General features: G+C 41.7%; 1 protein-coding gene across 1 annotated transcript in view; it reads left to right on the forward strand.

Moving 5' to 3' along the window:
• Window positions 1-21,508, forward strand: part of PTPN22 (protein tyrosine phosphatase non-receptor type 22) — a 230,343-nt gene that overhangs the window by 101,337 nt on the left and 107,498 nt on the right. Inside the window, exon 2 of the mRNA XM_082246091.1 lies at window positions 16,938-17,046. Within this exon, the coding sequence (XP_082102217.1) occupies window positions 16,938-17,046 (109 nt within the window). The remainder of the gene's footprint in view (window positions 1-16,937; window positions 17,047-21,508) is intronic.

Below are 21,508 nucleotides of genomic sequence, written 5' to 3' on the forward strand. Positions count from 1 at the left end.
CCTCAAATAATAAAGCTGCACATGCCTATTCCATAGAGTCATTGGGTTTAATCACTTAATGATGCAGTTGGATTTCCAGGAGCATTTGTCAGCATATCTTTTGCCTCAAATACAAAAACTGCCTTTGAGACAAAACCCATGCTTTAAGTTTAACATACGACTTCCTCTTATGCAGACAATTAGGTCTAGCACTCAAATAGAACAATGAACCAAGAAAAAAAAATCTTAGGTGTACAATTTTTTTAGCAAGTCATGCATTTAACAAAACCAATTACAGTAAACAGTTCAATAACTGAGCTGCTAGTGATTTGCAGGAAACAGAATGCAAAAGTTTTAATATAAGATCAAAAAGACAACAGGAGATAAGTATAAATTTCCTTTTAGGTCTTGTTCACCCTTGCTCAAAATACTGATGCCTAGCAAACGGGCCTATAGCATTAATACAAGTTGTACGTTGAGTTTGATAAGCAATTAATGCGCACAAAAACTATCCCTAAATGCCCAATGTGTCTTTGACGTGCATTAAAGACACACCCCAGCTGCCTTTTTTTGCCTACTGTAAACAAGGAATAATGCACCGCAAACATAACGCCCTGCAGACGCGTGCTGGCGCATTAGCATGTTGCCATAGGTGCTAGACCTAATTGTCTGCATAAGAGGAAGTCGTATGTTAAACTTAAAGCATGGGTTTTGTCTCAAAGGCAGTTTTTGTATTTGAGGCAAAAGATATGCTGACAAATGCTCCTGGAAATCCAACTGCATCATTAAGTGATTAAACCCAATGACTCTATGGAATAGGCATGTGCAGCTTTATTATTTGAGGGCCTTACAAATACTAGGATTTTGTAGTGCACAGGGGTGTTACTAGACCTTCGGGCACAAAGTATATGCCCCATGTTATAGATAGAAGGCGTTGAGATGTTTAAACTCCTTCCACACTCCACATGAAGGATCACTGACACAACACAAATGCTTCATGTTTTAATACTGTGAACAGCACAGTGTGCTGTTCATATTATCAAGGGCCGACTGCTATTCTCGGAGTTTGAGGAGAGCTAAATACACATCTCAATCTCCTGCTTTTACTGTTACCTCTGCTGTCTTTTCTGAGCTGGTCCATTAAAAGCACTCAATATTTTCATCTAGAGCGATCTCCAATTTTCACACTTGCTATTTAATTGCTTCCTGTTTGGGTCATTGTAAAATGACATTCAGACATGAACCCTATTGTTCTGGGAGCACATCATAAGAGAACATGCCTTGGGTGACTCCTCTAGACAGCTCTCCGGCCCGATCTGTCCACTGGACACAGCAGATGACTAATCAGTGCACTGGCCACTGCTGGTAACACCGGATTGCTGTGATTAATCACAGCAGATCACATGACAGTTGTAAACCATTAATGACTTCCTTTCATGCCATTCATTGTCAGTGGCGTCACTAGGGTTGGTGTCACCTGGTGCGGTAAAACATGGTGTCACCCCCCCCCCCCCCCTATATTCGGGCCGGGCAGCAGCTCAGCGTTGGAGTTTTTTTAGCAGGTTGCGATGGTCAATAAGGACTACAGGATAGAAGGTTAGGCACTTCCTAATGGCTCAGTCCCTAGGAGCAGTAACGGATAATGGCTGACAGGCCATCCTGCCAGACCCAGCAAAAATGCAGCAGTGATCCCTCCGGTTAGATGTTTGCTCCCTCTGGGTTAACCAGGCTGACTTTGGTCAGTAGTGTAGCTCGTCTGTACCCTGGCAGTGACACAGTCTTTCTCTCTCTGCTGGTGCTGGGCAGCAGCATGGCCCTCTCTCTGGTGGTGCTGGGCAGTGTGGCCCGCTCTCTGGTGGTGCTGGGCAGTATGGCCCTCTCTCTGGTGGTGCTGGGCAGTGTGGCCCTCTCTCTGGTGGTGCTGGGCAGTGTGGCCCTCTCTCTGGTGGAGCTGGGCAGTGTGGCCCTCTCTCTGGTGGTGCTGGGCAGTGTGGCTCTCTCTCTGGTGGTGCTGGGCAGTGTGGCTCTCTCTCTGGTGCTGGGCAGTGTGGCTCTCTCTCTGGTGGTGCTGGGCAGTGTAGCTCTCTCTGACTTCCCCCAGCACAGTCCTCTTTATGGTGTAGCACTCACTACCTCAGCTTTTTCCCAGGTTCCCAGTCCTCAATCTCTCCCCCAAGCAGAGTGCATGATGGGGGCTGTGGTCTGCTCTCTGTGGACAACAAATGGGGCCGCCAATCTTCCGGGACTACATGTCCCACGATGCCCCCCCTAGTCTCTTCTGATTGGCCCTCTGCGGTGGCCAGCGGGAAGGGAAACAGACCGGGCAGTAAGCTGGGCGGCAATCAGATGAGAGCCGCTCTCTCTTGTCTTGCACTGCTGACAGGAGAAAAGAGGGGGGTAAGTGGGGAAGATAAACTGACAGCCCACAGCTCGCTACCTGTTCTCTGGTGGACTGAGCGAGGAAAAGAGCCTGCTGTCACCGCTTAATCATACCTCCCAACTTTTGAACTTCACAATGAGGGACACTGGAGGAGTGAAAAGACCTGCGGCATGCTAGCTTGCGGTAAATTGTGGGAGGGGCTTAAGGGATATGTTTAAACAAAACCCAGACTTCCTTGTACCTATAAAATATGCTTCGATTGCTTTGTCTGAGCCTACCTAAAGAATAAATTCAATAAAATAGTCAGCGACTGCATAGCAACCAGCAACTGTTGAGACAATGAAGACTTTGGTGAGAAGTATATAATGTACAGTATTGTGCATACAGTGCAGGAGTGTGTAAAGCAGAGCACAGGGGTTGGGGAGTGCTGCAGCCAGTGACGGGTTTAGGATACATAGTGCAGGCTTCAGTGGTCCAGGGTGTGTAATGCAATGGGTTCAAGATTTAGATGAATGTAATGCACAGAGGGCTATAGCCAGTGCCAGGTTTAGGAGTACATGATACACACAGAGAGCATGGTCCAGGAGTACATAATGCACAGAACGCAGGGCCCAGGAGTGTGTAATTTATAAAAAAAAAATTAGGAGTACCAAACAAAAAGAGTGCAGGAGACAGGGGTGTGTAACTCACAGTGTAGGGGTAAGGAAAGGGCAAAATTCCTCCCACATACAAGAGATGGTCAGAGACTACAGACATGATAAAAGAGATGGTCAGAGACTACTGACATGATACAGGAGATGGTCAGAGACTGTGGAAATAATACAAGAGATGGACAGAGACTACAGACACGATACAAGAGATGGTGAGAGACTTTGGAAATAATACAAGAGATGGTCAGAGACTGAGGACATGATACAGGAGACAGTCAGAGACTGCGGACATGATACAAGAGACTGTCAGAGACTGCGGACATTATACAGGAGACGGTCAGAGATTCCTGACGTTTATACAGGAGACGGTCAGACTGCAGACATTATATAGGAGACGGTCAGAGACTGCGGACATTATACAGGAGACGGTCAGAGACTGTGGACATTTTTCAGGAGATGGTCAGAGACTGCAGACATGATACAGGAGACGGTCAGAGACTGCGGACATGATACAGGAGACGGTCAGAGACTGCGAACATTATACAGGAGACGGTCAGAGACTGCAGACATTATACAGGAGACGGTCAGAGACTGCGGACATTATACAGGAGACGGTCAGAGACTGCGGACATTATATAGGAGACGGTCAGAGACTGCGGACATTACACAGGAGACGGTCAGAGACTGCGGACATTTTTCAGGAGACGGTCAGAGACTGCGGACATAGTACAGGAGACGGTCAGAGACTGCGGACATTATACAGGAGACGGTCAGAGACTGCGGACATTATACAGGAGACGGTCAGAGACTGCGGACATTATACAGGAGACGGTCAGGGACTGCAGACATTTTTCAGGAGGCGGTCAGAGACTGCAGACATGATACAGGAGACGGTCAGTGACTGCGGACATTATACAGGAGACGGTCAGAGACTGTGGACATTATATAGGAGACGGTCAGAGACTGCGGTTATTATACAGGAGACGGTCAGAGGCTGCGGACATTATACAGGAGACGGTCAGAGACTGCGGACATGGTACAGGAGATAATGGAGACTGGGAGCATGCTTCTGTAGTATACAAGAGACTGGAGACATAGTACATGACATATTACAGCAGCAGTCTCCTAAAACGTAAAATACTGTTGAAGTTCAATTTTCTTGAAGTTAAAAAGAACATGAATGATCCCTTCCAGTGATAATGTGCCAGCAGTGCAAGGGTTACTTCTAATTTATCTTGTCCCAGCTTCTCTTATCTTGAAGGAGAATGCCATTCAGACAGCTCCCCCCTCCTGCTCTGTGTATAGGAAGTAAACATCACAGCAAGAAGAGGAGGGGCGGCTTCAGTGTACTCCGAGTCTGTACACACAAGTGACAAGAGAAGACTGCAGGCAGCTGGAGAGACATCCCGGCCAACATACAAAGTGTTGCCCGCGGCGTGTAGACAACCCGCACAACCCACGGGCATTTCAGGAAGGTTGGGAGGTTTAGGCTTAGATGGTGTCACCCCTCTGGCGGGTGTCACCCGGTGCAGACCGCACCCACCGCACCCCCATAGCGACGCCACTGTTCATTGTATACAATTGTGTTGCTAGCTGTGATTGGTCACAGTGATCACTTGGTACAGACAGGGCCAATCACAGCTCATTTGTACTATGTGATTAGCTGTGGCCAATCTTAGCTAATCACAATAATACACAGTGTCTACACACTGTCATTCAGTAAAAAAGTTTGCTTATAGCAGTGAAATTCACTGCTTTCAGCAATCATTATTTAAAAAAAATCCTGATCAATTAATTAAAAAAAAATATAAATAAAAATAAAATAAAAGATAAGAAATATAAAAAAATCAAATTATTTTTTTTTTTGTTTATATATACTTAAGTCAAACAGTAGGTTTCAGGTTGATAGGCAGATGAAAATGTCTCTGGTTTTAAAGGAAATATGCTTGTTTATGTAGCAATTGTATAACATGTGTGGCTTACTCTTAGTGGGCAAAGAACAGGGAAAATTTTGACCACAAAAACATTTTTTTAATAGGATTTGTGACCCTACCCACAGCCCACTATTGCAGCTGATATGTACTAGAAGACTAGCGGAAATGGCTACTGCATTCAAAGGAACTACTCACATTATAAAATAGCCTAATACATATCATGAGTTTGTTAGAGACTACTCACATGTTAGATTGTCAAAATAAATAAATAAATAAATAAAATAAATAAGCAGGCTGCTACTGCCACTTGCTTAAAATGCAAGTTGCCTGGCTGTCATTGTTTTTTTTTTGCTTTTTTTTTTTTGCTTCAATAATTTCTGAGTGATGGGCCTGGAATGAGTACAGTAGGCCAAGCATTCTGGTACACCATCTAGTTAAACCCTGAACAGTACGATAGTAGAGGCTGTGGGTGAGGTATAAGATGCCTTGGATCTCTCATAAATATTCCACTGCGGTTTGTTAGGACATGTCTCTACTTACACATTTACCAAGTCAAGATTTCCTTCAGGTTTACAGATAATACTCCAATGACCTGTATGCATTAAGTGCATGTTGCATTATGACCATAGAAGCCATTGAGCAGTAGTCTACGCGATTAGTAAACACTGGAAAATTAATGAAACTGCCTGACTAGTTACTTTGGAAACAATGCCTAGTGTATCTCTATATAAATCATTGTTAATATAATTATTATTCATGTATATAGTATCATAATTTCCCATGGTGCTGTACACAGTATTTGGTAGAGCAAAGATGGTTAACAAGTGCATATAGTTGTGTACCAGAACATAGCAACAACAAGGAGAGAAAGACAGCCCTGCACATCTGTGCTTACAATTACTGCTAATAAATGTTGTGAAGGGCATCCAATCAAATTTCTTTTTGTATCAGTTTGGAGCAGGAGTCTCCAAACTTTCTAAACCAAGGGCCAGTTTACTGTTCTTCAGAATAAATGGGGCTGGACTGTTGCCAGTGGGAGTAGGAAATGCCCCAGCATCAGTGGGAGTAGCAATGCCCCAGGTTTGATAGTCAGTGGGTGCAAAAAGTAACAAAGCACCTGTGGTCAGTAGGGAGAGGAATAGTGCTCCATCATTGGCATTAGTGTGAGGAACAGTGCCACATTGTTGACATCAGCCGAAAAAATAGCACCCCATTATTGGGGTCAGCGGGAGGGCTAGCGCTCCATCTTTGATATCAGTGGAAGGAACAGCATTCCAGTGTTTATATCAGTGGGAAGAATTTTGTCCCACCGTTGGTGTCAGTGGGTGGAATAGTGCTCCATCTATGATGTCAGTGGGAGGAATAGTGGTTGTGACGGTCTGACCCCCTCTCACCGTCACGAGTTCCCCTCTCACCGTCACAAGTTCCCCTTTTTCAGAACATCAAATATTTCATCTAGGTGAAATAACACCGGCATGGCATAACACCCCCCCCCCCCTTTTTTTTTTTTTTTTTTTTTGGTGTGTGAACACACTCAAAGACTAACACCCTGTGCATAAAAAAGTGCACACTTGCAAAACGTGAGACACACAAAAAGTGCACAGGGTCGTACACATAGCCCTCCTCCGAAGAGGAAGGGCCCTAACCCTGATCCCCCGGGGTGCAAGACTCCTGACGGGGACTAAGGTACTCACTATGGCCTGCCCAGCCGAAACCAGGCAGACCCCGTTCTCCAGGGGGACTGCCGAAACAGCCCACCCCAAGTACTTGGTGGGGCTCCCCCGAAGGGAGACCCCATGAGAGAGGGCGAACTAAGCCAGAAGGCCATATCCACCCCCTCCCAAGACGTTCAGGGCAGGCCCGAGGACCTACGCCATACTTGTCGTGCATAACACCCCCCATTTTTTTGTTGAAAATGTAATCTTTATTTGTATAAAAGATATGCAAAAAACAATACTTTGTCGGGGTACATTCTCCCCTGTACTGCAACGCAGCACATAAATACACTACATTACAATACATTTCCGGTCATACAAATAAATACATTCAATCAAATACATTCAGTCTGCGGTATGATGCCTGATGTGTTGTGTGGAGTAAGGATACCCCGTGCCATCACATCATGCATGACGCCGCAATGCCCCTAAAGCATGAAACTTGAAAAACGTTGTCTGTACGTTGCGTTAGTCAGTCAGTCAATCAAACAATATTACATTTAAAAAAAGCAACAGGTGTGATGGGGGGTGGGAGAGTGGGGTAGGGGGAGGGGAATGAGATCACAAGCCCGAAGCTTTATTGAATGGACAAAGACACACAAGGGAGAGTGGGGGAAAGGGAAATCTTCAGACCTCCTCTTCCTCCATGAGATCCATCAGGTTATAGTCTTTGAGCAGACCGTGAACCAGTCTGCGACAGTCCTCAATGGACATCCTCTCCCGCTGGTGGATAAGGCGCTTTCTGGCGCACCATAAAGCATCCTTAAAGCAACACAACACCCGCCAGGCGTTGTCAATGTCCTCCTGTGAAAAAAATTCTGTGAAAAAGTCCATTCAGCACACCGAAGTGTGTGATGGCAGTCTGTGGAACAAAGTCTCTAAGTTCAGGTTCCAAGGCCCTTAACAGGCTCTGTGCAAAGGAGCATTCCCAGAAAACGTGAAAAGGCGCTTCCTCATGAATGATGCAAAAAGGGCAGTGCCTGTATCTGGCACCCCCCATACATGAGCCAAGGCTTAATTCTGGGTAAAAGAGTCTCTTTATTGACCAGTCTCACACACATATATATATAGCACAGGGACACATCCCCCCTTCCTGACCAGGTCAGGGCTCCAATAACATTATCATGTAGATGAGATTGTGTACAGAAAGAGAATTAACCTGAACCAATTATCTAGCCATCTGGACAGAAGTTCATTAGCAATTAACATGGAGTCCCACAGCACACCTTAATATACAAACAATAGGAAGACCACCAGGGATAGACTGCCCGTCTCTGACACCAAAGAACATGTAACAGAGGCCAAGGTGAATAGCTCTTTCAATGAACATATTCAGAATCAAACAGGCCAGGGATAGTCTTCATATATTTCTTGAGATATATTCCTGACAATTATTACTGTCCCATTTGAGTAATCCAAACCAAATGTACGAAATGAGTCCAGGGTTCTCCTTCACAGAGTCCAGAGTTATAGGGTTCTCCTTCACAGTGGTCCATTGTTTATATCAGTGGGAAGAATTGCGCCCCATTTTTGGTGGCAGTAGAAGGAATAGTGCCCCTTTATTTGTGTCAGTGGAAGGAATAGCAGCCCATTGTTGGTGTCAGTGAGAGGAATTATGTCTCTGGGGGTTGATTTACTAAAACTGGAGAGTAAAAAATCTGGTGCAGCTGTGCCTGGTAGCCAATCAGCTTCTAACTTCAGCTTATTCAGTTAAGCTTTGACAATAAAACCTGGAAGCTGATTGGTTTCTATGCAAGATGCACCAGATTATACACTCTCCAGTTTTAGTAAATCAACTCCTTGGTGTCAGTAAAAGGAATAGCTCTCATTGTTGATGTTAGTAGGAGGAATAGTACCTCATCAGTGGAATGAATAGTGCCCCAAGTGCTGGATAAAGGCAACCAAAGGGCCAAAATTTTGAGACCACTGGTTTAGAGGAAAAACAGAAAGGTTGATAATAACTGCTGCTTCTTTATTGTAATTTATTGATCTCATTTATTGCTATACCTTATTAAATAAAAACAGTGAGGTTATTTATACCTACAATTCTAATATGGCTGCAGTTCTTAAAACAATGGTGATATTGTTATAGATACAGAACATGCTGTTGGAAGGGAAACCACATGCAAATAACATAGTTTTCATATTTGTTTTATGCAAAAAGTTTTTTTTTTACTAGTCTTCATGAACAAATATTTAATTGTTACAGATTAAGAGAACAGAAAATATAAAAAATTTCTTGAAGTAGATCGATGCAGTTTAGGAGGAGAACAGGTGCAAATGAAATGCAGCTAGAAACAAGCTGTATTTACTCATTAAAGCTTAACACACATGGGCCGAATGTCGAACGGCATTATCCTGTTTAATAGAAACCAGCTGATATTTGCCCTGTGTGTACGGCATCCAGTCCCACAGAAGCCTATCAAAGGGCCATGCCGGAAGAGGTCGGCTAACCTGGCTTTGTGCACTGGTGCGAAGTCATATTGGAACAGGAAAGGGCCATCAGCAAATTGTTCCCACAAAGTTGGGAGCATGAAAATGTCCAAAATGTCTTGGTATGCTGATGCCTTAAGAGATCCTTTCAATGGAACTAAGAGGCAAACCCCTGAAAAACAACCCCACACCATAATACCCCCCCACCAAATGATTTGGACCAGTGCACAAAACAAGGTCCATAAAGACATGGATGAGCGAGTTTAGAGTGGAGGATCTTGCATGGCCTGTTGCTCAACCTGATAAAACACCTTTGGGTTGAATTAGAGCAGAGACAGCGAGCCAGGCCTTCTTGTCCACATCAGTGCCTGACTTCACAAATGCACTTCTGGAAGAATAGTAAAACATTCCCAAAGACACAACCCAAAGACATCCTAAACCTTGTGGACAGCCTTCCTAGAAGAGGCTATTATAGCTGCAAAGGGTGGGCCAACGCAATATTGAACTCTACGGACAAAGACTGGGATGCCATTAAAGTTCATGTGCGTGTAAAGGCAGACGTACCAATACTTTTTTTTAATATAGTGTGTGTGTATATGTATATATGTAGTTGAGCAGGAAATATAGAGAAATATAGACCTCCAAATTATAAGTAACTAAAAAAACACCTTTCATACATATAATGCCCAGCACAATGTCTTGAGTGAGCTGGTAAGGTGGTTCTCCTCACAAACTTATATCCACCACAACCTGAAATTTTCATCCCAACATCTTCAGCCTTTTGTCAGTGTGTTTTGAAAGAGACTTTGAGTTAGGCTCCATGTACACGGGACGCTGGAAATGGCCGTTTAGGAGCAGTTGGGCGTTTTTTTTAGAAGCCCCTGAACCCATCTACATTTTATCTTATCTGTCCATGTACACCAGGTCATTTGCGGTCGTTTGTGGGCAGTTGCGTTCAGGGACTGTTTTTAGAACGCAATTATTTGCGTTTGAACGCGTGTTTCCCGGCGTTTCAAACGCAAAAACGCGACCGAACGCGTCCGAACGTGACCGAACGCGATGACCCGCGTTTGGCGTTCGCGTTTTTCCATTTTAAAGGGGAATAATTTTTTTGACCTCTAGGAACGGTTCTAAACGCAAACGCCCGCAAACGCCCGCTAAACGCGGGTACAAACGCGACCGAACGGACGTTTCAAACGTCCTAAAAATTCCAGCATTCAAAGGGACTTTTAACAACGTCCCGTGTACATGGAGCCTAAATAGGGATAGATAACAGAGTGTTGGAAGGGAGCATAGTTCCTGCTGTTGAGAACAACAATAACTACAGTCTGTCACATACACACTCAGTGTGCTTTAGAGAAATCTGGAGCTGATAAGAATAGACCACAAAGTGCTTGGAGGAAGAGATAGTGGCTGCTATACTACCACTATATAGTAGTAATGCTTAAAACTGTTAAATATACAGTCAGTTATATGCCCAAACAGTGGGTGTTGGAGACTTGGAGTAGATAGGGGGAGATCACACAGTATTTGCAAGAAGAGATAGATGTTGGTATACTATATGGTTCTGCTGAAAAGTACTATACCCAGTTCTGTATAAAACTGCCACATTACAGTAAATTGGAGTGTGGTGAACTACACAGTGTGTACCCATGTGTCCACTGTGCATTGAAGTGTGGGCTATATTGTTATCTGTATTCACAGTGAAAAGACCCAACAGTCCTTTCTAGGACTATCTTTTTTGTTTTTTTTTGTCTGTAAGGCCCCTTTCAGACCAAGCGGATCCGCCTGCTAAGGGGGGAATTCCTCTGCTGATCCCCACTGAGCAAGCAGATGACAGGTCCGTGTCCGCTCCGCTATGCAGAGCGGACAAGAACACGAACACAGCCCACTGTCCTCTATGGGACATGCAGTTAATTTCCATCCGATTGTCATCCGATCCGCCGGATGGATGGCGTACATACTGTATCGCCATATGTCTGTTTTTAGCAGGTTTTATTGAATCAGATGCCCGCTGGGTGTCAGCTGACATCTGCCGCTCCATAGAGAACAATGGGTGATCCGATCTGGTCTGCCTGAAAAACTAACAGGCAGATCAGATCGGTCCGCTTGTGTGAAAGGGGTCTAACAATTTAATTTGCTGCTTTGCTGCTGGGTCTATCCTTTTAGTTTTTTTTTTTTTGTTTGTTTGTTTTATTGTTTTTTATTTACATTTTCATATTTTTTTTTTTACTTTGTTAGGTAAATCCCCAAAAGTTTTGGGTTTAAAGTTTTCGAGTTGGGGATTATTGTTTTAAGGTTGTGGTTTAGTATTTTAGGTTTTATCTTTTTGAGGTACATTTTATTTTAATATAACTTGCTAGGGTCATTTTTTTTTTCAGGGCTAGCAATGTTAACTTCTGACATAGGCAAGCTGCCATTTATTTGCAGCACATCAAAGCATACCTATGCACTACAGTTTGGTGCACCAGACTGCTACATGCTGTCGCTGTTCAGTGTACCAAGGTGACAAATTATCAACCCTGCCCCCCCCTATTGTTGTAACTACTAAAAAAATTAGGCAATCCCCTATACAGGCAGTCCTCGAGTTACATACATCCGACTTACATACGACTCATACTTACAAACAGAGGGAGATAACAGGAAGTGAAAGGAAATCTACCCCTAGGAAAGGAAATACATTCCTGTAATAGCCGGTTCACACTATTACGACTTGCCAGGCGACTTGGTCAGCCTGGCAAGTCGCGCACCGTCGGGTCCATTGAGTAGTACAGGACCGGTTCTAATAGGAGCGACACAAGTCGCTCCGACTTAGAAAAAGGGTCCTGTACTACTTCAGGGTGACCTGGAGGCAACTTGCATAGACATTCATTAGATGAAGTCCGTGCAAGTCGCGCCAAAGTTGCGGTGCACGCGACTTCACAGATCGCACCTGAAGTCAGAGCGACCTAATGTGAACGGGGACTTAGAGTTATCATGGGGAAAAAGGTGTCTCCACAGAAGCCTTATCATCAATCTTTATTTACACTACTACCTAAAATTTTCAAAATCTAATTGTCACAGGGACAGAAGGTTAGGTGAAATCTTCTAAACAGGAGCACAGACAGAAAAAGCCAACATTACGGGGGTATAAACCCTTCCCTATGCCATCTAAAAAATGTAAAAACATTTTTTTTGGCTGGAGTTACACTAAAAAAATGGACCTGTTCGAACCTAAATACAATTTCTTTGTAACCCAGGGACTGCCTGTATTCATAACATCTAGCAGGTCTAAAGGGAGAGGCAGAAGTTCTGCACACGTAGATAGTAGGTTTTGCATCTGCACATAAACCATTTGGTTCACTTTTCAAAGACTATTGGGTATTTAGCATTGACCACTTGCCAAAGCTTGCATTGTACACTCTAATTTTTATTTCATAATGAAACCTTAACAAAAGTTCATGTGTTAAATCTGAACCCCACTGAAGTAAATGAGAGCCAAACCTTAGAAATTAGTATTGCCAATTTTATATGGGCTACTAGGTAAGATATTTTCAAAGGGCATGGGGAAATGGGCAGTGCCCTAGGGACATGTACCAAAGCAAATTAAAATGAAATGATCATTTAGTGAGGAGAGGGTAATTTTAGACAGCTGAAAGGTCAACTTTAAACACATGCAGTTCCTTTAAAAGACATTTTTGGGGGGTGTCTCAAAGCTGTAAATTTGTATTTTACAGAACATTACAATTCCCAGGAACAGCATCAACAACACTGTATTGTGGCATCACATAAATTGCATGTTTAAAAATGTAGTTCACTTTACATTATTTAATGGCTTACATACAGCAGCAGCAGCAACCCAATATAATCGATTTTCATTAAATAATTTTCTATTAGAAAGCCTATTTAAAAACCATGATTTTTTTGTGTACCAGTGATAGACCCTAATTTAGCGCTGGAAGTAGCAGACACGATATAGCTAGATAAGTATATAGTTTGAAAAGTTAAAGCTAACGCTATTACCCCCCCATCCATGTTGCTAAACAGTGCCGTAACAAATCACATAGCATAGTTTGGGATCTGCTTTTTAGTACCACACTGTATTGTGTACAAAGTTTAGCAAAACGTCAGCACTAAATGTGCACTAATACACCTCAAAACCGCAAACCCACGTTCCAGAGGTGAGGCAGTTGTTAGGGCGAGCTAAACAAATTAAAGTTCCATGTTTCACAGATAACAGCCAAACATATGGCACAGTGGCTGGAGAGTATGTAAGTCGTTTGATTGGGGCCTGGGCCAGCAATGTAAGAGAACGAGATAAGTTATTTGTTTTTTCAAGAAATAAGTATGATATTTCAAATATAGCAGCCATAAATACTGTATAATGATGTATAGATTAGCTGCACATTATACAAGCATTTGTACTTGCCCACTATTTTAGAAGAAAAGACAAGTCATATTTTATTTTGAAAACAAATTTAGTTTATTATGTCACAGATTATTTGGATGACCAGCCTTAAAAATGGTGGCACCACATCCCTAAACTCATATTAAAACCAAAAACAAACAATGGAATTTTTCAGGTGCTACATCACAACATTAGTGTAAAATACAGTATATAGTTTCTGCTAGACCACAAGCAACTGAGTTGGCCTAAAAGAATATTTTCAAAATACTTTATAGATACACAGTCAAGAAATCAATAATTTATCCTTATGATGGCCACCAATTCAAACCGGGGGGGGGGGGGGGTGTATTTGCATTCCTCAACGCATTTCACAAGTTAACTGTCCTTCCTCTTGAGGAAGTTATGGACTCCTCTAAGTATAAATATTTGCATGGGATTATTCCACAGCAGAGGGTCAAAAGGAACCAGACTCCACGTAAACAGAGTATAAAAACAGCAAGTCATTTTGGATCTCTGCCCTCCGCTGTACATCCACCTGCCCATTTCACAAGACTCATTTTGAGCACATGTGTCAGCATGCTCCGGGGTCTCCCGGCCTTATTTCAGCAATTTATGCTTCCCTGAATGGCCGGCTGTCATCAGCATCTCTTTCCTATATGTCTCACTGGGAGCGGGATCTCCAGACTTCCATAAATCTGGAGGCCTGGATAGCAAACGCCAAATATTCCTTCAACACAAATACACTTGTGGCTGCTTACAAGGTCCTCCTGAGGTGGTACTGGGTCCCCACCTGAGTTGCCCATGCCTACCCCAGGTGTAATGACAGATGCTTTCAAAATTGTGGCCAATGAAGGGACATATAGCATATCTGGTTGTCCTGCTCACGATTGGAGGGGTTCTGGTCTAGGGTGTTTGGCCCAAGGGATCAGACCCAGATCCCTTTGGCATTGACCTATACCCAGCTTATATGCTTACCAACAAAAGTCAGCCGCCTATCTCTTTATCTCAGCTAAACAGACTATAGCCCAGGCCTGGAAGACCCTTAGTGCTGTCTTCTGGGGGGTGAAGGCACATATGATCGCCCTGATGCTCAATGAGCAAATGTCCAGTATTTTGAAAGATTCACACTCTAAATTCCTTAAGTTTTGGGAACCATTCATTTCCTATGCATTCCCAATGCTTCACCCAATTTGTTCAGCCTGCCTATGGCTGCCTCCCACATTGCTCCTGAGTCCAAAAGGTCCTTTTTCCTTCCTCTTTTTTTTTTCCTGATTACTTTACTTTCCTCTACTTTCACTCTTCCTTCCTTTCCTGGTCTCCTTCTACCTATGTCGTCTTGCATTGATCTTCCCATGGGGAGCTAGCCCCTTCTAGTGGGCCCTCCACGGGATGACCGCAACCTTGCCCTAGGGACACAGTTCCCTCTCATTTATTGCTTTCAGTTGCCTTCCTTATGACTCAGCATTGCCTGATATTGGCCATCAGGTATATGATTTTTGCCAGTTCTTATTATACCCATTCAATACCTGGCCCCTGCGGGGGGCAATTTATGTGCTTGTCTTTGTTCTTGTCAAGCCACAATAAAAATATTGCAACAGAAAAACAGCAAGGGATGAAAAAAGCACTGGTAGACAGAGGGGAAGGAGAGAAGACAGAGGTCACTACTAGGCCAAGTCACCATTGCAAAGGGCTAATCTATAATCCCCAAGTTTTGGCAGATACAGCTTTGCTTAGTAGATAATTGTTCCCATATTATCTGCCATACACGTTTCTCTTCCTCACATCTCCTCACATCATAAATTCCGGGGTGGCAGGGCCCATAATTACCTAAAAAAAAAAAAAAAAAGCCTTTTTATCAAGTTGAAATTAACTAGATTGAGATGCTGCTGTATTTAAGCCAAGCAAAATGTAAAAGTTAAAAAATAAATTAGCCAACCAATGTTCTCAGCGCTATCCTTCCCTGTGAATGACTAAAATACAACAGTTCAAAAAAAAGAGTATTGTCCATAAAATATTATGGTGTACTCCCCATATACAGTAAATGTCCAGGATGTTGAATTAAAATGCATTGCTTGGAAGTGTATGAAATAGGTGACTGTATTCCAAGAGGGATGCAGGGCTGCTATGTCCAAAGAAGGGCTGGGAGACCCACGCTGCAAAAGAGGAGGGAAAGGGGAGAGAGGCCCCAAGCGCACCCTTGGTGTAATACAGTTTTAATGATTGAAAAGTAAAATACATAAAATATTCCACTCACAAAGGTAACAATGCAACAAGCGTGAGACCAGTGAAGGCTCTGTGCAGTGATGTCCTGCTCCCGGTGGAGCTGTCAGTCCATGCCACTGTGCTGCAGCTCCTGTGTTACAGCTGGAGCCGCGGCACATCAGCACAGACTGACAGCCCCATGGACTGACAGCTCCATTAAAACTGTATTACACCAAGGGTGGGCTTGGCGCTTCTCTGCCCTTTCCCTCCAAAAAATAAATTAGACATATGTGATGCCAGAATGTGGTGTCTCCGACACTGTCCATGAGAATCCTACTGTTCTGTAACACTACATACAGCTTAAAGGCATATGTGAAATGTGCAATTGAATGGATAGGTGTTTTTTTCCATGAAGTCCTCACATAAAAAAGGTGAACCTTCTTTTTTTTTTTGGAATATTCCTCCCATCGCAGTGCCAAACTCCCCTTCCCCCTTGTTTGGCAATTCTTTGGCTATTAGTCTTAAAGCCAAAACTGATTTTCAAAATCATCCACTCAAATAGACTTCAGCAGGGATTGGGTTTGGGTTCGCAGTTTTAAGACTTTATCATGTATTCAACTAACAGCTTGTCAACTAAACCCAGACATATTCTCTCATTCCTAGTCTGCACCAGGAATACAAAAACTCTAGTTCTCATTTGCCGTTTGTGCATTTATCTTATTCTGCTTCTGCATGAGCAGTACCATATACAGCAGATCCATATGCATCAGACCACGCCTTGTTTGCATGTAATGATCATAGTATATGTTAACAATGTTGATCTAATATGTTTACATGATACATTTTTTTTAAATGAAAACATTTTTGTATAAATAAAACTTGTGGTTTTTAGATATATTGTATTTATGTGTTACTCTTTTTTGGCATCTAAAAATCCCCTTTTTCCCCATAATCTCTTCAATTTGAAGAGATGTGTTGACTTACCCTTTGACTATTCTACTTACATAGGGGATAGTGCCAGTTTTTTGGTTACAGGGTGTATTATAAGAAATGCTCAACCCACCATGAAAATGTCTGAATAACTACAAGTAACTGCTTAGTAAATGCTAAAATGTAAAGTGATAACTGGATATATTTAGTGAATACATCAACATTTAAAACAAACTCCAGACTTTAATTAGTTTTCCAATAATCCTAAGCTACATATAATAATTATAATATCAGCACATAAATCATAATGTTTTTACTTTACACCAGAATCTGAAAAGACAATCTGCAAAGTACAAATCAGATAACAACTATACCACCAAGGCTGCAGAAAGTGCTGAGAACTTCAAGAAGAATCGCTATAAAGACATCCTTCCATGTGAGTAGGTCATCTCTGTTAAGCCATGGATATTATTATTTAAAAGTACTGGCATGGTATTTCTCTTTACAACTTTTCATGGTATAAAATGTTGAGATAAATGACATTTTTCCTACTGTTCTTCAGTGCACAGTTCTCAATGGACTGACGCTTGTCTATTCACATGCAAAGATTCCTGAATCACCCAGTGTCACCAGCAAGTGGTGCTGTAGGTGAAATCTGTAATAGCAGCTTCCTGTCTTGGTAAAACTTGGAGACAAATTGGGAGAGGGGGGTTTCAATTTTACCACTTGAAAAGGTTTTAAGGAAATGGTGGGTTTATGTGTTAGCTGCTCTAAACTGTAACCACACCACTGCCAACATTATCAACATACTTGTGTGTGGGGACCTTTTCATATAACTTAGAGTGAATAAAATAATTTTTGCTATATGTGTTTTATTGCACTTATCTTTAATATTTTGCAATGCATCCAAGATAATCCTATTTAAATTCCATAGCCATAGTACTTTATGTCACAGCAATTTATTGTGGTGTCATTGAGGATCGTGTGTGTATGGTGGGAAGTGTTCCAGCTCTGCTCACAGTTCTCTCCAACACTCAGAGTTGATTCATCCGGATTAGAGACTGTGTGATCCTCTTTAATTAATCAAAGTGCATTTGACCATTGTGGAAATATTAGTCCACAGTATGCGGTAAGAGTCAGTGTGTTTATTGGTGATGGTGGAGTATTGTGTTCACACTTTTATATGAGTGATACACCATGGTGGAAGATTCTGGCATTACTACTTTGGGACTTTTTACAGTCATCTGATGTTTTGTATTATTTTAATCTGAAGCGCTGCATTTTTTTTTATATTGTGTTTAATCTTACCAGTGTTTTGTGCTAGCTGCTGCTCCCATTTATCCACAGAAGGGTGGGTTTAGCCGGTTTTATTTATTGTGTGCTCCTACTGTTGTGTTACTGGGTTACTGCACTGCACACATGCTTTATTTTATTCACATATACCCTTCCCTATATAACAAATTTGTGAGCATGGATATGTCATCTAGCTTATTTACCTATCATGATGGTGCTTCTATGATTCAGTAAAGTGTGGGTGAAAGAAACAAATAGTCTAGAATCATTGTTATAACTGAGCTCCAAGAAGCCTTAGACCCAATTGTAATTTTTAGCTCTGTTACCACAGTTGCTATGTGACCTAATCATAACTTTTCAAACCCCCAAAAGATGCATATGTTTTCCTATATTAAGTCCACTTTGCCACGCATTAAAATTTCATTAAACCAAGACAATGAAAAACTATCATTTCATGCTATATAACAGAGTGTTCATACTCACAAAGCCAATAAAGCATAGAGTGAAATATACCTGGTTGATCTTGCCTTCAGCTGTCCTTCCCATCTTCTCTGTATCCCCATTTCAGGCTGCTATTGTGTAGACCAGTTGGTGTCCTCTTCTGAGCATGCTCATATTTCAGTTCCCTTCTAAACCCTTAATTTCCTCCTTTTTCTTATCTGTGCAGCCCGTATGACTATAGAGTCACACATGTGGACAGATACACAGTGGTAAATGACACTACCCTTCCTCCCTCCAACAAGTCCTCCTATTGCTTAACACTATGGGGGCAGGATAAAGTATGCTGATTGACTATTTTTACTAAGAAACTTACAAAACCATTGATTGATATTTTGAATCTAATTTGAATTGCTCTTCTGAAAAGGTTTTTTTTTTGTTATCATGTGACTGCCATAGCACCAATCTGGGCTGGCAAAGCACAGGCTCATATTGTAAAGAGCATATACCAGCAAAGTAATAGAATCCCCTCCAAAAAGATCTTTCCCTGCTGACGCCAAAGAACAGGAAAGATTATGTGATTACGCAACAGCACTGCAGAAAAAGGGTACTTGGAAGATAAAAAAAAAAAAAAAAATACAGTGCCTTGATATATATATTATTTATGCAAATGAATTATAGCAATTAACATTTCTCTGTTTAGTATCACTTTTAAGTCCTTTAAAGGCATTTTTTTAATTTTGGATGGAGTGGAAAGGGATAGATCAGTGTTTTATTACGGTCTGTGTTGCCATTGGGGAGATTTACTGTGTATTTGTCCTGATTGCTTTTGTTATTGGGACCAAACGTGATTGTAAATTGTCACAGAGTAAGAACTGAGCGAAAATCATTCTATTGGTACACATGTTCCTAAGAAATAAGATATGCAGAAGTTCTCCAGAAAGTTGGTGGGATGAAGAAGAGAAAAGGGAATAATAATATATGTAGTGGTTTGTACCAGAAACTATGAACTTGGCAGTAGTTGGATGCCAGTACAAAATAAAGTAGAAGGCTTTTTTTCAAAGACTAAATTGGAGGTGAGCTCAGTAGAGGCATCTGTATTGAATGCCAGATGCCTAAACATTATCTGTTCAAATGGTAGGTCTTTATTTATTATGCAGGAATAAAAAAAAACTCTAGCAAAGCATTTCTTGCCACTCAAATGGCCACATCCTTAGCATAGATAAATAGAACACCAAGTAAAAGATAAATTGAATTAAGATAAGTGAATTAAGGTCAAATAAAGTATAATAAAAATAACCATAATAAAAACCACAATTTACCATAATAAAAACAATATATAATATATAAATAATATCACTTTAAGAGAAAAAAAAAAGATAAAATGATTTGATATTAAAACCTAAACGTATAAATACTATTATGTAAAAAATAAAAAGTGAATAAATAGACCCAGGATAACTATTCTATTTTTACTCACATATATTTTTATTTTTATCTACATGTGTAGCACCTGGTGTACATTACATGTAAACTTAATGATTCAGTACATGATATATGGAATATATGTATGTATATGTGTGTGTATATATATATATATATATATATATAGTGTGTATAAATAAATATATATATATATATATATATGCTTGTTTCCTTTGTAATCACATTTATTGTAGTATACAAAGGGTAAGGGATGGGAAGACTAAAGTTTACTAGCCACAAAGTTAATGGAGAGGTTGAAATTACTTACACATGAATCGACTCTGGCTGGTATAGATTAGTGGAAGTTTGTATGAGGAATTTACCTTTAAGCTGTCAGAAGCTGTTGTCTTGTTGTGGCCTGGTAGTGTTCTGGGACAGTGCACTATATTTAAACAAATGGCGCACAATTCATTAGATGTCAGACTTCCAGCATTTTACATTCCAACTGATGTACATGTGAAAGAGGCAGGGGGACAAAGCTGTATGTATGGGGAAGATGAGGGCAGAATAGAGAGAAACAGTATGTTGGGAAAAATGAAGGGTGGAGTGAAAAGATGAAGATAAAGTGACTAAACATCAGCATTAACACTTAAATAGATTGTAACCCTCCAATCTAAGGACTACAGCGGGAGGGGCTGAGTAGACAGCACAGAGGTCACATGACCTCCCGGCTGACGTCTGAGGGGAATCTCAGCCCCTCCCGCTGTAGCCCTTAGAACGGGGTAGGAGTACAGCGGGAAGTCATGTGACTGCACAGAGGTGATCTGAAAAAAGGTATTTGTGACATCTTTTTAACCACTTGCCGACCAGTCACGTTGACTGTACTGTGGCAAAGTGGCTCGTTCCCGTCCAGCGACGTAGACCTACGTCGCTGGACTCCTCCCCTTGTTACTTCAGTTACAGCGGGAGTCGGGTCAGGGCAGGAGCGACGGTGATCACCGCCGCTCTTCCCCGATCTTTGGGGATCTTGTGTGGAAATCCGCCCGCTTGTGTAAACAAAGCGGGCGGATCTCCTAAGTGACAGGCAGGGACAGATTACAGGATTCAGCATAGCTGAACCTGCAATCTGTCCCTGTGTCTCTCAGTCACCTCCCCCCACACACGTTAGTAAGCACCAGGCATACATTAAACCCTCCCTCTCCAATAAAAATTAACCCCTTCCCTGCCAGTGTCATTTTTACAGTAACAGTGCATATGTATAGCACTGATTACTGTAGTAATGTCACTGGTACCCCCAAAAGTGTCAAAAATGTCAGTCAAGGGTCCGAACTGTCCGCCGCAATGTCGCAGTCCCGCAAAAATAAATCGCAGATCGCCGCCATTACTCGTTAAAAAAAAAACAATAAAAATGACAAAAATATTTCCCTTAGTTAGTAAACGCAATAACTTTTGCGCAAACAAATCAAAATACGCTTTTTGTGATTTTTTTTACCAAAAATATGTAGCAGAAAACAAATTGGCCTATAATGATAAAAAATTTTGATTTTTACATTTTTTGGGGGGGAATTTCATATAAAAAAATGTGAAAAATATTGTTATTTTTTCAAAATTGTCGCTCTTGTTTTGTTTATAGTGCAAAAAGTAAAAATCGTACAGGTGATCAATTACCACCAAAAGAAAGCTCTATTTGTGGGGGAAAAAATGGACATCAATTTTATTTGGGTACAGTGTTGCATGACCGC

The sequence above is a fragment of the Pelophylax lessonae genome (assembly GCF_965119305.1).
Source record: "Pelophylax lessonae genome assembly, chromosome: 2".
In the NCBI taxonomy this organism is placed as follows: domain Eukaryota; kingdom Metazoa; phylum Chordata; class Amphibia; order Anura; family Ranidae; genus Pelophylax; species Pelophylax lessonae.